The following is a 14706-nucleotide window of genomic DNA, read 5'->3' as shown; positions in this document are numbered from 1 at the left end:
AGAGTAAATGCATGGCTATCACTCAAACCAGATATCAGAATTTTCACACCGGAGTCTCTTGAGTGTACAATTCATGTTCCCCACACTATTTCCAAGTGTGATATAGCTTCTGATTTCAACTTGGGAAATTAGTGTTCTTGAACCAGGCATTAAAACAGTTTCATTTTTGGTGCCAAGTGCCACCTGTGGTCACCTACTGGTTTTCCCCACACCTTTCCCTAGCACCTCTCTGTGGATCTTCCTTTGGCTTATTCCCCTTCTTAGTCCAAGGTGGTTTGGGGCTGTACAGGCAGCATATGTTCAGTCTGTACTATAGGCGACTTTCACTGATTTATTTTTAACTTTCAATCCTTTCTAGACTTAATGGCTCCAGGAAGAAGCTATTATCTAATATTAAACTGTGCACATTTAACCTCTCCATCACTGTTAACGAGTATGTATTTAAAACAACCAGAGTAGCTGCAAAGTCGCACAATTTCCACATGTAGCCCATTGAACCCAGACCCTTACTCTAGCTTTTCATATTATACATACTGAATACTGACTTTTAGATTTCTCTGTTTCTTAATTTGGAAAAATACTTTTTTTTTTTGCTGTTCTTGCTTAGTTCTATTTCACTTCACAGTGGTCAGTTTTCATGGAATAAGCATCTATATAAATGCAAGGGACAGAACTACCTGGTTTGAATTCCCAAGTCCACACTGTACCCATTTTGTGATCTTGGGCAGATTATCTGACCTCCCAAAGCCTCTTCCCTAAAACAAGGTAACAATAGTAAGTCTTCTGAAGCTGCTTCATAACAGTCATCTCACTAGTGCATGAGCCTCCATAAGATCAGGAATTAATCTGTTTGCTTCTTATCTCCCCACACCTGGAACCACGTGTGCCCTGTAGTAGGGACCTGCTAAACATCTGTTAAAAAAGTTCAGCCAGATAATGCATGGATTGCATCTAACACAGTGCATAGAGCAGAGTAACAATAACAATACAATTTCCTGGAGTTTTCACCCTCCTCATTATTAAAGCTCTTAAATGTCATCCGTTGTGCTTAAAAGATGACAAATTTTATTTTAGAATGGTCTTTTGCGGAAGAAATACTCCTCCTCCTCCGCTCAGCCATTCTGCTTTAACCTTAGATAATACTCCTAACAATTAAATACATTTGGCCTCTCTCTGTTAAGTTTGCCAGCATAATTTCTGGGCTGATTTAAGGGTATGAAGGGAAGAATGAAAATTCTTATTCCCTGAAGTTGTATATTTTTGTATATTTTCTGTATACTTTTAAAAATCAAACCGAGGTGTAAGATGACCCAGGTCCTTTTAATGTTCCCAACTAGGCAGGTTCAAAGCTTTCTCTTCTGCTGTTTGCTTTAATTCTAAGAAAGAAGCAACATTTCTAAACTGAATTTGCTTGTTTTGTACTCTCTGACTTAAAGCGCTTCACTCAGCTGTCCTGTGGAATAGCTTAAAAAAGGAATATATTACTTTTTTCCATTTCACTTTCCATACGGATTTTTGTAGGGTTTTTATGAGTGCCACAGAATTTAGAGCAAAATGATCTCAAAAATCATCTCCTCCTTCTCATCCCTGCATCTCAGAGGGAGGAAAGTGAACAAAAACAGAAGTTAAGTGGCCCTGGCTAGTTAGTGAGGTAAGATGTGAAACAGATTTCTTGACCTTTGACTGGTTTTGCCCTGTCTTCCTTTTTTAAAACCAACAAAATGAAACAAAAAACAGCAACCCACTCTAGCCATATAAACAGATACCTCAGTACTCCTGTTATTTTCTCAATTCAAGCCTTTGCAGAAATTGTACTACTAAATGTTGAAAAAATTCTGCATATGGCTTGTTCTGTAGAGGAGAAGTTATTAATTAATTTAGTCATATATTCCATAATAGCATGTTAGAAGGGTTTTTTGATTCTCTTGAACATTAGGTAGAACTTCTGGAAAGCAGTCTTCATTTTGTTCAGGATAAATTTTAGAATGCATTTATTGTTAACAGAGTATATACAGTGTAGAACTTTTCTCCTATAGCTAGAATAAGTCCGTTAATGCAATTAAAATTGGTTTATATTTGGGTGATTGTCTGAGTATATTTTAAAGAAAGGTCAGAGATAACATTTTCAGTTGTTAGCAATTTTCCCCTAATATCAGCCTTTCTGTTTTTTTTTCTTTTATGATGTTATCATCCAGTTCTTACTTTCACACATATCAAGAGGTTAAAATGGCATAAGTATCTGCTATAGTAAAATACAGTCCCGTTTTAGCTACAGCCCTAAATTCTCGAAAGATTAGTGAAATTACTCAACCTGCCATCTCCGTGCTCCTCAGCACCTAGTAATTTGCATGCTGGTTTTATTTATTTTTTTTTTTTTATTTTTTATTTTTTTTTGCATGCTGGTTTTAACGTCTAATCGTATCACTCTACAACGCTCCCTTTTCTTATACAGCTGTGAGAGGAAGTCACAGCATTCTTGAGGCAGTAGTAATAATAGACACAGCTGTCGTGGGTTTTGTTTTTTTTTTTTAAAAAAAAAAGCTTTTAGGAAATAATTATATATCCCTTAAGTTGGGAATGTAGAAGGCCTATCCCTGCATTTAAAGGTATTTCAGATTTTCCTGAGCACTTGCAACTTCTCGACCTCTCTGCTAGGTAGAGAGGAAGGCCGAGTCCGCTTCTGTGATGGGGCTCAGCCTCTGCTCAGAGTCCGCGGGAGAGCCCTGGTCCCCAGCGGAGGCGCCCTTGGGGGAGCCTCTAAGAGGGAGCAAGTGGAAACGCCCTCTTACGCTGTGCTCAGCCGTTAATTATGAATTTATCCAATTAATCATTGTAGTGCAGGCTACAAACTTTCTCCTCTTCCTACATAATGACTCTTTTGGAAATGTGTCAATCAAAAAGGTGAGTAGCATCCTTAGATTTACATTTTAATGTATATTCAAGATCTAGACATAATTTAAATACTTAAAGAAAATCTGCATACTTAGCATAAGGAAGTTTGTTATTTATAACATGGAGAAGCACCAGCGCCTAAGTTTACGGTATCAGCCTTAACCCTGTACATGTCACTTTTTGTAATGACCTCCAGCAGCTCCTTAGAAAAGGCTTTCCTTCCCATTAGGACTGTTTGCATCGAAAGTCCAGCTGAGTCGAATTCCTACTCATTCTTTTCTTCTGCTTCCTTCACTCGCAGGTTGTCCTTGAGTTCAGTGGTGTTGCAGTTAAGGTGTTATGCTGGGGCTAATCTCTGTAAAATGCTAGCATTTGTTCTTCTTTTTCCCTATCATCAATCTTTCACACTCCTATCAAACCCCTCATGTATCAGCAGGTTTCCCAGAGCTACTGGTTAAAATTACCTTTGCTTCTGGTAAACTCTGAACCTTCAAGCCTCAGTGTTTTCACTCGCCCCCTGTGGATTCTGTGAAGCCTCTCTCTGCACATTCCTCACTGCCAGTCACTTGCTTTATGTCCTGAAACCAGGAGCCTGTGCACAGAGCCCCCTGATTATTCCAGCTGTCCCCACCACCCTTCCCTAAGTGGAGACGGGGTGTAAATACCTCGGGTAATCGGTGCCGCTTATGCAAACTGCCAGGGAAAGTGGTTGGAACTCCCAAAGCTGGAGAGCTCGTGTTTATTTTCCCCAATAACCGTCCAGATTGTTTAAAATCCTGACTATTCCTGAACGTTCCTTGGCTTCTCTGGCCCTGACGGAGATCGGCAGGTTTACTTGTCTTCGAAGTAAATGCCACACTGACATAATTTATTTCTCAAGGTTTGTCTTACTAATCTCCTGTGTGAAGGGTTCATATTTTATTTAAATTTATTTTATCCTCCTGTGTGCCCATTCTTTCTTCACGTCTCCACTTCCCATAAACACTTCCCTTTTGTTCATTCTGACCAGGACTGTCCCCGTTACTAGTAAAAACGGACTCATTCCAGTAGAGGTAGGATTTCTTGCCAACGCACAGCTCATGGCGTTTTCACCCCCTGTGCAGGATAGTTTCCACGCACAACTATTAGGCTACAACCCTCTTCTTTTGGAAAACTGAGTCCTGCCTCTGAGGATAATGCTTTGATTATTGGCACGACTCTTCCTGTTCCCTGTTCAGTCCTGGGACTTACAGTCTCATTAAGGTTTACACTGAGAGTCTGGGGAGTTCTTGGAAATTAATAGAAAAAGGAGAATACCTTTCTCTCCGTGACTAGCAGCATATTTTTGGTAGGTTTTGCCTCAAGCAAGTAAAATGCCAAAATATCGTTCTCAAACTTTGATTCTCTGTTTAGCAAAAAAAAAAAAAAAAAAAAAAAGCCTTAGGCTTATGATGGTGAAATCACCATCTAAATTTGAAATTTAAGATATTCCCTTTGAAAGTACCTTAAAAATATTAAAAATAATGCATGCTTTGCTTGCTTTTAAATACTTAATAAATCTTAATTTGTTACGTTATCATTTATCATATTAGCATTTTCTAAAATGGCCATTAGAAAGGGAAACAAGTGTAAGTACATCAAAAGAAAGAAAAATAAAAATTATCTAGAGTATCCTGTCTTTAAAAAAAGTCTCAGTAGTAATGACTCAGACATTTTTTCCAGAGATGTCATGACTTTTCACATATGTTATCATATAACCCTTTGATGTACAACAGTCTGTTGTATTCTCTCTGAAATGGTAGTAAGTAGGATACTGAAGGTTAATGATTATTTCACTCGTAATTTTAAGCACTACGACTGTGTTCTAAGGAGTGTTTCTATTAAAGTTAATGAGCACGGTTTATTTATATACAGTACTAAATTGTTATATATTAATGGTTACATTTAAATGATTATGGGACCATGCTTAATTATTTGGGATATGCAAGCCATATTTTTTTTCAAGATAAAGAAATGAAGCCAATGTGACTCACTTAAGTAGATTTTCTTGTTAGGATTCCTTGTTTCTCCTTTAGTTATGCTCCCGAGATTCTCCCTGAATCGATCAAAAGTTTAACTCACCACACCCTTTTTAATATAGGATAGATGTTGATGTGCTTTTAAGGATCAGGGAAAAGAGGAAATTAAGTAGTCTAAAGTATTCGCAAAACCAATTTCCCGATTCTAAGAAATGATTTTGGTGACATGTTTTAATCTAGAATATTGGGTGTAAAATTTCTTACCACAGCTGCATCTTCATTCTTCTACTCCTCTTGTTTTGTTTGGTTTGTTTTTTGCAGTGGGTACACCTTATTACATGTCTCCAGAGAGAATACATGAAAATGGATACAACTTCAAATCTGACATCTGGTCTCTTGGCTGTCTACTGTATGAGGTAGGTAATGTTGATAAAGTCCATATATTGATGTAGTTTTAGTTACTGCAATATATTTCCTCTCTCCTTATAGTATATACACTTATTTATTTTTCTGGATGGCGTTTAAGAATTAGCTTTTTAATTAGGAAGGGTTAACTCGTTGACTTTAGTAACTGCTTTTGTAATGGTACCTATGCATTCCTGCACACTTACTTCCTCTGAATATTTTTAAATTGTTTCCTTTTAGTGAGAATCTTATTTTAAACATGTTTTTAATGTTAATATGATGTTCTGCATATCTTATTTATAAAAATGTACATTTGAACATCTGTAAATGTTTATTTGCTTATTCATGCGTAGCAGGAGAGGTATAATGGAATGGATTTAAAACATGAAAGCATGGTACATGTCTTTTTCAATATTTCTTTCACTGTTACATAGAGTAATTTAGCTTTAAGGATAGTAGGTAAATAGATAATTTTTCTAGGTTGCCACTTAATTTCATTTTCATGAGTAACAGTTGTATTGGTAAAGCTTAGTGAAATACTCTCCTCTTCTGGTGATAATTTATCAAAATGGAATCATCTAGGTATATCTTCTAGCAAATAGTGCAATGCAGTAATTTGGTTGGGTAGGAAAAAAGCATATTATGAGCACCTTTTACATCCACGTTATAGAGAAATGGTATCAAAAAGCACTCAAGACTAGTGACTTATGTAAATTTATTTTTTAGTCGACTGGTAATTTTCCTAGTGATACAGGCTTTAAGTTAGAGCTGTTAGTTAAAGGTTAGTCTACATCTGAGTAACTATTTTAATAAAATAAAATGAAGGAAAATAATACATGGAATCGTTTCCACATTTTAATGTATTACAAAAGAAATCTTAAGCGGATAGATAGAAACCAATATATTTCTTACTCTATATTTTGTGTCTGTATCTTAAGTCTCCTCCTGACTTAAATGAGAACCACAGGATGAGATGGTCTATTTTAATTGCCCAACCATTACTTGGAAGTAGAGCATTAGGAGGTTTAATTTTTTTAATGTGTATCATGATCTTTAATTACTATATTATGGCTTGCAGATTTAGATTTCTTTAACTTAAGGAGCCTGAGATTTTTTTCATTTTGTTCTTCCTGGTAAGGTGACTAATGACCACTTTAAAAGAACAGGTTTTTAAGTGTTCTTAAATAACTTTCCTAGGATAATTTTTATTATGAAAAATTGTGAATTAGTGATATGACAGAATATGTTTTTATGTGTGCACATGAGATTAAAAGAGATTATGCTCACTATATTATATGCTGTTACTAATTTGATACAATATGGAAAAGAATTGGTATGATTATATTAAATTACTGTAATGTTTAAAGGTCACTTTGTACACTTAAAAATATTTTATATTTGTTTAGGTAACATTAGGTTCCTCAGGCCATAGTCTAATATTATCAAAGTGGCATTTTCCTTTTAAACTCCTGAAAATAAACAGCAAAGTGGTTTGCACTAACAAGATGAAATTTAAACAGAAAAAGTTCAATTAAGGTAATATTTCCTTGAGAAGTTTGTAAATTCTTCTAGGGCTGCTGGATTCTTATGTCAAAACTGAAATAATTCTTCACATTCTGGATTTGCCTTTGAGAGGCAGTGTCCATTTTTCTGTATATTTAAAATGATCACCAAAATAGAAATTATTTCTTTGGACACTCCTATATCCATGAGTTTTATGTGCTGGATGATTTTGAGCTAAAGTATTTATCATGATAATGTTAGTTTTTCATACCAGTGAGTCTTCTCTGTTCCTCTACGCAAGTCATGTGGAAGAACTAAAATTTTTCTAAAGATTTAATTTACCTTTATGTTCTATCTCCTTCCAGTTATGCTTCAATATAATGTTAATAGAAATACCCAGCAGTTTAGCTTTAAAAAATTGGCCACAACCTCTCATGGACATATTATATTATATCCCACTAAGAATTTACGATTAACAATGAAGGAGTGGGAAGCTTTTTTGAAAATGTATTTTAAACTCAGAAAATTAGACTTTCAAATATTCCTGAAACCTTAAAAAAAAAAAAAAAACTATCAGTACAGTTTTAATTGATATGCAACAAAGTAGACTTTACTAATTAAAATCAAGATGCTGTGCTTTTGCTACACGGACCTTTACATGGAAAAGTAGGTTTTACACATTTCCTTTATTGTTCAGCGCAGCAATTGCATCCTTACAGGGTTGTAGGTTGGTGGCTTACAGTTCAAAAAAAAAGAGAGCTGCCACCAGCCCCGAAGACAGACAGTGGGCTTCCGTCCCTCCGACACCCCCAGAATACTAATCAGGAAAGTCAGACCCTGGAGGTCAGGGAGCAAGTCAATCATTCCAGCGATCGTCTCAGTGTGGAGGATCAAATTAGCCTGAAAAATTCAGCTGCTGGGAGGAGAGGGCGAGCAGCTGTCAGGGGCAGCATCGAGATGCACTAATGAACCAGATGAATAGTGCAAAAGCTTGAAAATAAAAACAGGACAGTTGACATTTTTCATCTGTCAAAGCAGGAGATGCATGAAAATATACTATTCCTGTTTTAACTCCTTAGGGGACATTCAGATTTTTTTTTTTTAACACTGCAGTATCGAGACAAAAGTACTGTAATGAACTCCTAGCATATGATTATGAATGGATGTACATTTACGTAGGGTTTTTGCAAACATGGAAAGACTATAGTTTATACATACAGTGTGTTTTTTTTAGGTGGCATTTATGATACCCTGTCATAAAGTGTCCTTGCATTTTAAACAAAAGAAACAAAAAAACCCCATGTTATTACTGATGGCTGCTCTTCTGGAAATTTCCTCTCAGATGGAAATGACATGTTTAGGGCCATTTATATTGTTTTTACTTTTCTCTCCTCAGGTGGAACAGCCATTCCTAAGGTGGTTTTGTATAGGTTTATGTAGGTTTCCTATCAAACGTAGGCTCAGTAAAAACTATGCCAAGCTACTCTGCAGGTTTGAATTCTAGTGCCATCCCCTCCTCGTTTAAGGCTCCGAAGGAGTTAAAGCTCTGTCTGGAGCACCACAAGACAGATGAGAGCCATTTTCAGCTTGTCCTGTCCCCACTGACGCTCACTGAGTAGCACAGCATGGACTAGCGTGTTTCACACACACTCTGCCTGTCTGGGGAATGTACACATTGTCCTTCCAAAATCAAACTTATTAGCACATGTAGAAAAGGGTGACTGACTTTGGGGCAGCCTCGCACTCCGTGTTGTATTCTTGCTGCTGCGGTTCAAAGATTTAGAAGGTTTTGAACAGGATGCGAACATTTTAAATTGAATTTTTTAGTTTGTAACCCTGCTTACCACAGTACTTGCTTGCACTTTAAATGTCAAGTTAGAACCTTGTCTTAAAATAAATTTAAATTCAATAATGTCTTTTTTAAAGTTGATCATTCTTTGAGTCTTTTTTTTTCCCCCTGCATAGAAATCTCATTCAGATGCCTTGAAGTAGCGACTGTGATTCAGAGGGCTTTTGAGCATATTTAGAGTTTTTGAGGCATTATCAAAAGAAAAGGAAGTTCTATCTCATTGTGAACTACTTGAGGGTCAGTTGCAATATTCAGATGGAGAAGACTTTATTTTCTCAAAATAATCCTTCCCTACAGAAACCATCATGTAGTATAAAATGGTATAAATTCTACTCCCTAAACCATTGCTTAGATTATAATTCATTTCCAATTGCTGTTCACTTTAGTGACACTTTGACCCTTGCATGGTTGATATATACTGCTGATGTCTGTTTAGTCATGAGATATGTTAGTTGTTTTTACGGCATTATATTTACAAAGAGTTCTAAGTTACTATCTGTTCTTTTTCTTGATACTGCTTTATGTCATATATGTATGTGTATGTAAATATATATATATATGTATATATATATACACACACACACACACACATGTAAATATGTGCTAACCATTTCTTCCTTTTAGGGAATTTTAAGTTTAGAGCTTACTAAAATTCCTAGAGAGGAATATTCATAAAAATCAAAATGCCCAGATAACTTGATTTAAAGTATTTGTAATTATTTTCTACCCCACTGTAATATACTTGATGAAATCAACCTTTAAAAGTTACCATGTAACTATATCAGTTTCATTGGGAGCATTTTACAGATGGCTGCATTACAGAGTCCTTTCTATGGCGACAAAATGAATTTGTACTCGCTGTGTAAGAAGATAGAACAGTGTGACTACCCACCTCTCCCTTCAGATCACTATTCAGAGGAAGTAAGTCATTTTTCAGTCCATGCGTTTGTCTGTTGTTCATTTTGTTAACGTTTGCATTTTATTAAGGATTTTTTTTTTTCTATCCAGAACCTCAAATGACAAGTATAGTGGCAGACATAGCCACTTTTCATTCTGTTTTCCTTCTCTTGGAGACTTCCTGTTTAAAGGGTTGACTCTGCAGTTCCTAACGTGGCATGCAACGTAGCACGGCATGGGGTGTGAAACTGGTCACCTCCTGGGTGTGAGGAGAGAGAGGGCTGACTCTGTAGCATAGCGAACATGGCGAAAGGCAGAGTTCATGCTCAAACCCCAGCTCGAGGTGACCAGCACGTTGGTGCCCTTCTCAGTGAGGCCCCTCCTCATTCTCACAGTCTTAGATGCACCATTACAACTTTCTCCTTTGGCAGAACATCCCTCTCGTCCATTTTCTTCAAAATTTGAATCCTCCGTCTTTTAGCTGTGTGTCTCTCAACCGTGTGCTTTGAGCTTTACCCTCCCTCCCGCGACCACGCCTGTCCTGTCACCGCCTTGCTGTTGCAGCAGATTCCTGTGGGAAAGGTTTTGAGGTTATCAGCAGACCTGTTGAAACCTATATTGGATGGGATGGGAAATTCTAGAAGACTCTATTCAAGCCTGAGTCTGAATCCTTGCTTGCTTCGGTAACCTACTGAAATGAGTTCTTTTGGCTCTACCCAACATATACAGTCTTTTATTGAACAAAACATCTCCCATTTTAGCCCACTACATCAGGATTTTGCCAGTGTTTAAGGAAGAGATATGCAGAACAGCAGTATCTTGGGGTAACTAAATGTGTTCACATGACTCTTTTTGGAAAGCTTACTGGGGAATCTACCTGGAGAAAACACTGTCTTGAGTTAGGACACCTCACCCTCTCATGAACAACAGATTTTTTGCCCAAGGGAAATGGCAAGGAGCAAAGAAAAAATATAAAACAATTATAACATTCACTTATTACGTAGTCTTGTCACTCTTTCTATCTTGAAATGAATAGCAATCGGTTTCAGTTTTAGATAAGGAAAATTGAGTCAGTGTAACTTGAATAATAAATATCTCTAAAGAATTTTTGCCATATGTAAAGCACTTGAGACCCTAGAATGTTATAAGTACCTTTTTTTTTCTGTGATTTTGATACTAATAATCAATGATGCCTGGGGTTTTTTGTTGTTGTTGTTGTTTGTTTCATAGCCTTTGTATTCAGGTGATTAAAATAAACTCTTATAAGGTAGTGATGATAATTTAGAAGTATTATCTTTATTTGATATTAATGCTGTTATGTTAGCCATTTTTAATTACTATTTTGGGTACAGAATATAAATATGGCATTTCACAAAACCAACTTCAGAACTCTAGGCCTGGAAATACAGTAGGGTGTGAACAATAATGCAAAATGATGGCAAGAATGTCAGGGGCCGCTCTTTGTTGTGTCATTCATGCTGTCTTCTTTTTTCCATGAAGCGCATGAATATTTCACATATCTGCATCCTCATCCCCTATTCTTCTTGACTAATTTTCAGACTGTCTGAATTTGCATTTCACATGGTAGCTGATTAGGAGATGCCGAGTGCGGCAGTGAAGCCTCAGCAGGCGGTTACCATGGTGACCTTCAGCAGGATTTTAATGATGATACCACTAGTGGTTCGTTGAAGTCGGCCTGCCTGCAGGGCTACTTCACTGCAGCTAAGTGTGAAGTTGGATATGCGGATTCTCAGCCAAGGGGCAAATATCAAAGTCTGGCCCAGATAGAAGGTCTCCGAGTTGGGAAAGGAAAATAAGATTCCACTTTTTACTTCACTCTATATAGTTACCAGTTTTGAAAAGAGATATAAAGCAAAACACGTTCTGTGGCGTACTTTCCAGAAAAGACAGTACAGCTCCTCATATGGTAAAATCCATCCTTATGCTGTGGTGAAATAGAAGGCTTTATGAAACTAGGTAAACAAGGAAACGAATGCTTAGTAAAGAAATGAGGTATGAAAAACACAGACTTAAGAAATGTTACTATAATCCGTTCAATTATGGAGAAAAGTTCTCAGATCAAGAGCTTTGAAATGCAGATGTGCTAACAAATATTATTTCTCTCCTTAAGTAGGAACTCTGTTTGTAAAATAATTATTCAGAATTTATGGGAGCAAAAAACCTGAACAGATTTGATGCTGCCATACTTTCAGGGTATCTTATTATTTCCTTATATGGTTGGCTTTTGGGATCTTTTAAAAGTTCAAATTGCCACTTAATTTTTTAGCATTGCAAATGATAGGAAACAATGAAAAGCGAGCTATAAAGTTTTTAAACAGCAAACTTAATTAAAAGACCAGTTCTCTATGTGTCGGTTTTACAGCTAAAATGGTAGCAGCCTCTGAACTGCTTGAAAATGAAAAAAATTAAGCAAATTAATGTCCCACTAAATATATGTTTGAAAGCTTATCAGATTGATTTAACTGCTGCTAAATTTTTAAGGCTACTACCCAAAGAGGTTTAGAAGGGAATATTTCATGAAAATTGTAGCTCTGCCCCCAGCCAGCCTTGATCAATAGGTATAAGAAACTGTTAAGATTTATTTCTAGGTATAGTCATTCCAATTAGAAGAACTCAGAGTTTAAAAGCTTGAGATGTTTTTTATTTCTATTATTCCAAAAAACATAGATACACTCAAGTGTTACAAACCAAAAGTGAGAAATAGTGTCCTTTGGAAAAATAAGCCTCTATGGCAAATCTTTTCTTTTGAATTATGCTTTTACTATTATGTACAAGTGATTAGGATTCTAGATTGAAATATGTCAGCTGTACATGAATGATATTAGGATGAAGTATATTTTGTAGCTTACTAACGTATTTTTGTTTATGACGGTCTTTTGGTGTTCCATATTCTTTCTTTTTCCAGTAATGATCTCATCCATAAATCAGTGGGGCACTTCTGTACTTAACCCTAAAAATCTTGAGTTGAAAAGATGGGTATTTTTCCTTTTGGTATCTCTGAAGTTTAATTAAACTTGGTATCATTAGTGATTGTGAAATTAACATCTGCGAAGCTGACCTTGATCAAACACGTACTGTGTACAAGGAATTAGGACTCCAAAGGCCCCTTGTAATCTGATCCAGGCCTATCTCTCCAGACTTCTGGATCACAGGATATGCTCTTCTTTCCCTGGCTCTACCAGTACAGGTTCCACTAAGACTTCCATGGATGACCATGATTTTATGGATGCTGCTTCCTCCTTCTGAAACACCCCATTCCCTGTTCTTTACCAGGCAAACCTCTCTTTGAAGCAAAGTGTGGGCATCGTCTCCTGCATGAGGTTATCCTGCTCCCCTTCCTTGGTACACTGCGTGGCAGTTGTCTCTTTGCACACATCCCCAGCTCTCACCCCCAGACCGGCTAGCTCCTGCCCCTGTGGAACAGTAACTGTTTTTTATCTGTGTGTCTCTAGGGCCTGATGTATTAAAAAGGTTCAGTGATTGATTGAAGGAATGAGGAAGTGAAAGAGTGAGATGAAAGGAATAAATGGGAAAAAAAAAATACACCTATTATTTCACAATTGGATGAATGAGAGAAACTTCTCCAAAGAACTGTCCATTCAGTAGAGGCAGAAAATTACTCAAAAGACAGGCCAGAAGCTATGAGAATTTTTTTTTTCATAATACTCACTATATTATTTTCCATTTTTATCAGCAAGCAGCATCGTTGCTGGATTACCCAGTGTCCATTTACTGGAAAATAAGACAAAATGGATTTTTTTCTTCAGTATCAGTATTTAATTTCTTTGAGAGTCATAGGAGTGTCGTCAAAAGTATGCGTTATCACTGTTGTTCACTAAATCATCTCGTGACTCTAAGTTGAAAAGAAAAAAACAGTGAATAACGTTATATTGACAGTTATTTAGAAAGTACAGAATATGACTCCAAACTGAGTTGGAGTTTCATTGTTGGTTCTTTTGAGCCAACATATTTTTTGAAACTCTGAACAATAACATCATGCAGAATATAGATTATATTTCTTTCAATACTTTTTCTTTATTGTAAAAGAAATTCCTAATTTAAATAAAGAAAGCATGAGAAAGATTGAACAGAACTGTACCTTGATGGTTGCTTTTGGCAGATTTGTCTTCACTTTAGGTTTGAACACAGAAGTTTGGATGGAAGCTCTGAAAAGTTGAGGCAGGGGTTTGTAGACAGAAGTGAAAAATGGAAATAACTAGGGGAGAATAAGGGTGATCTTGGTTTGAGAAAATAGAAATTCAACAGAGGATCTGGGGACACCTGGGTGGCTCACTGGTTGAGCGTCTGTCTTTGGCTCGGGGCGTGACCCTGGGTCCTGGGATCGAGTCCTGCATCAGGCTCCTCGCAGGGAGCCTGCTTCTCCCTCTGCCTATGTCTCTGCCTCTCTCTCTGTCTCATGAATGAATGAATGAATGAATGAATGAATGAATGAATGAATAAATAAATAAATCTTAAAAAAATAAACTTAAGGATTTGAATAAACAATGCTTCGGGTGAAAAAAAATTCAGCACCTATTTTTATTTGTTTGTGAGAGAGGGAGAGAGCACTAGCAAGGGGAGGATCAGAGGGAGAGGGACAAGCAGACGTGGGACTGGATCCCCAGGACCCTGAGATCATGACCTGAGACAAAATCAAGAGTCAGATGCTTAACTGACTGAGCCCCTGAGGTGCCTACCTAACATTTATAAATAATTTCTGTTTTATTTAAATTCAGAATATGTTTGGAGCACCTGATGGCTCAGTCGGTTAAGCATCTGCCTTCAGCTCAGGTCATGATCTCAGGGTCCTGGGATGGAGCCCTGTATTGGGTTCCCTGCTCAGTGGGGAGTCTGCTTCTCCCTCTCCCTCTCCCTCTGCCTCTCCCCTTGCTTCCTGATTCTGCTCTCTTTCAAATAGATAAAAATAAAATCTTTTAAAAAAAGAAATAAATAAATTCAGAATATGTTTAAGCTTATTATGAAATTTGAGTCAGTAACAAAAGCATGACCTTTGTTTTAGTCATTAGAAAAAACTACCTTGTGTATATATGGGAGAAAAAGCTGAAAGTGTCAGGTACAGATAATTTTTGCATATTTTGAAGTTAAAATGAGTTTATTAAACTTTTTTATTCATTGGAGCAG

General features: G+C 36.8%; 1 protein-coding gene across 15 annotated transcripts in view; it reads left to right on the top strand.

Moving 5' to 3' along the window:
* Window positions 1-14706, top strand: part of NEK7 (NIMA related kinase 7) — a 158453-nt gene that overhangs the window by 128858 nt on the left and 14889 nt on the right. For all 15 annotated transcript variants that reach the window (XM_038541971.1, XM_038541968.1, XM_038541958.1 and 12 more), the window contains 2 exons: window positions 5211-5305; window positions 9454-9567. In XM_038541971.1, the coding sequence (XP_038397899.1) occupies window positions 5211-5305; window positions 9454-9567 (209 nt within the window). The remainder of the gene's footprint in view (window positions 1-5210; window positions 5306-9453; window positions 9568-14706) is intronic.

This window comes from Canis lupus, chromosome 7 (genome assembly GCF_011100685.1).
Source record: "Canis lupus familiaris isolate Mischka breed German Shepherd chromosome 7, alternate assembly UU_Cfam_GSD_1.0, whole genome shotgun sequence".
Lineage (NCBI taxonomy): Eukaryota > Metazoa > Chordata > Mammalia > Carnivora > Canidae > Canis > Canis lupus.
The sequence above is the reverse complement of the archived record's forward strand: the minus strand, read 5'-3'. Positions and strand labels throughout refer to the sequence as shown.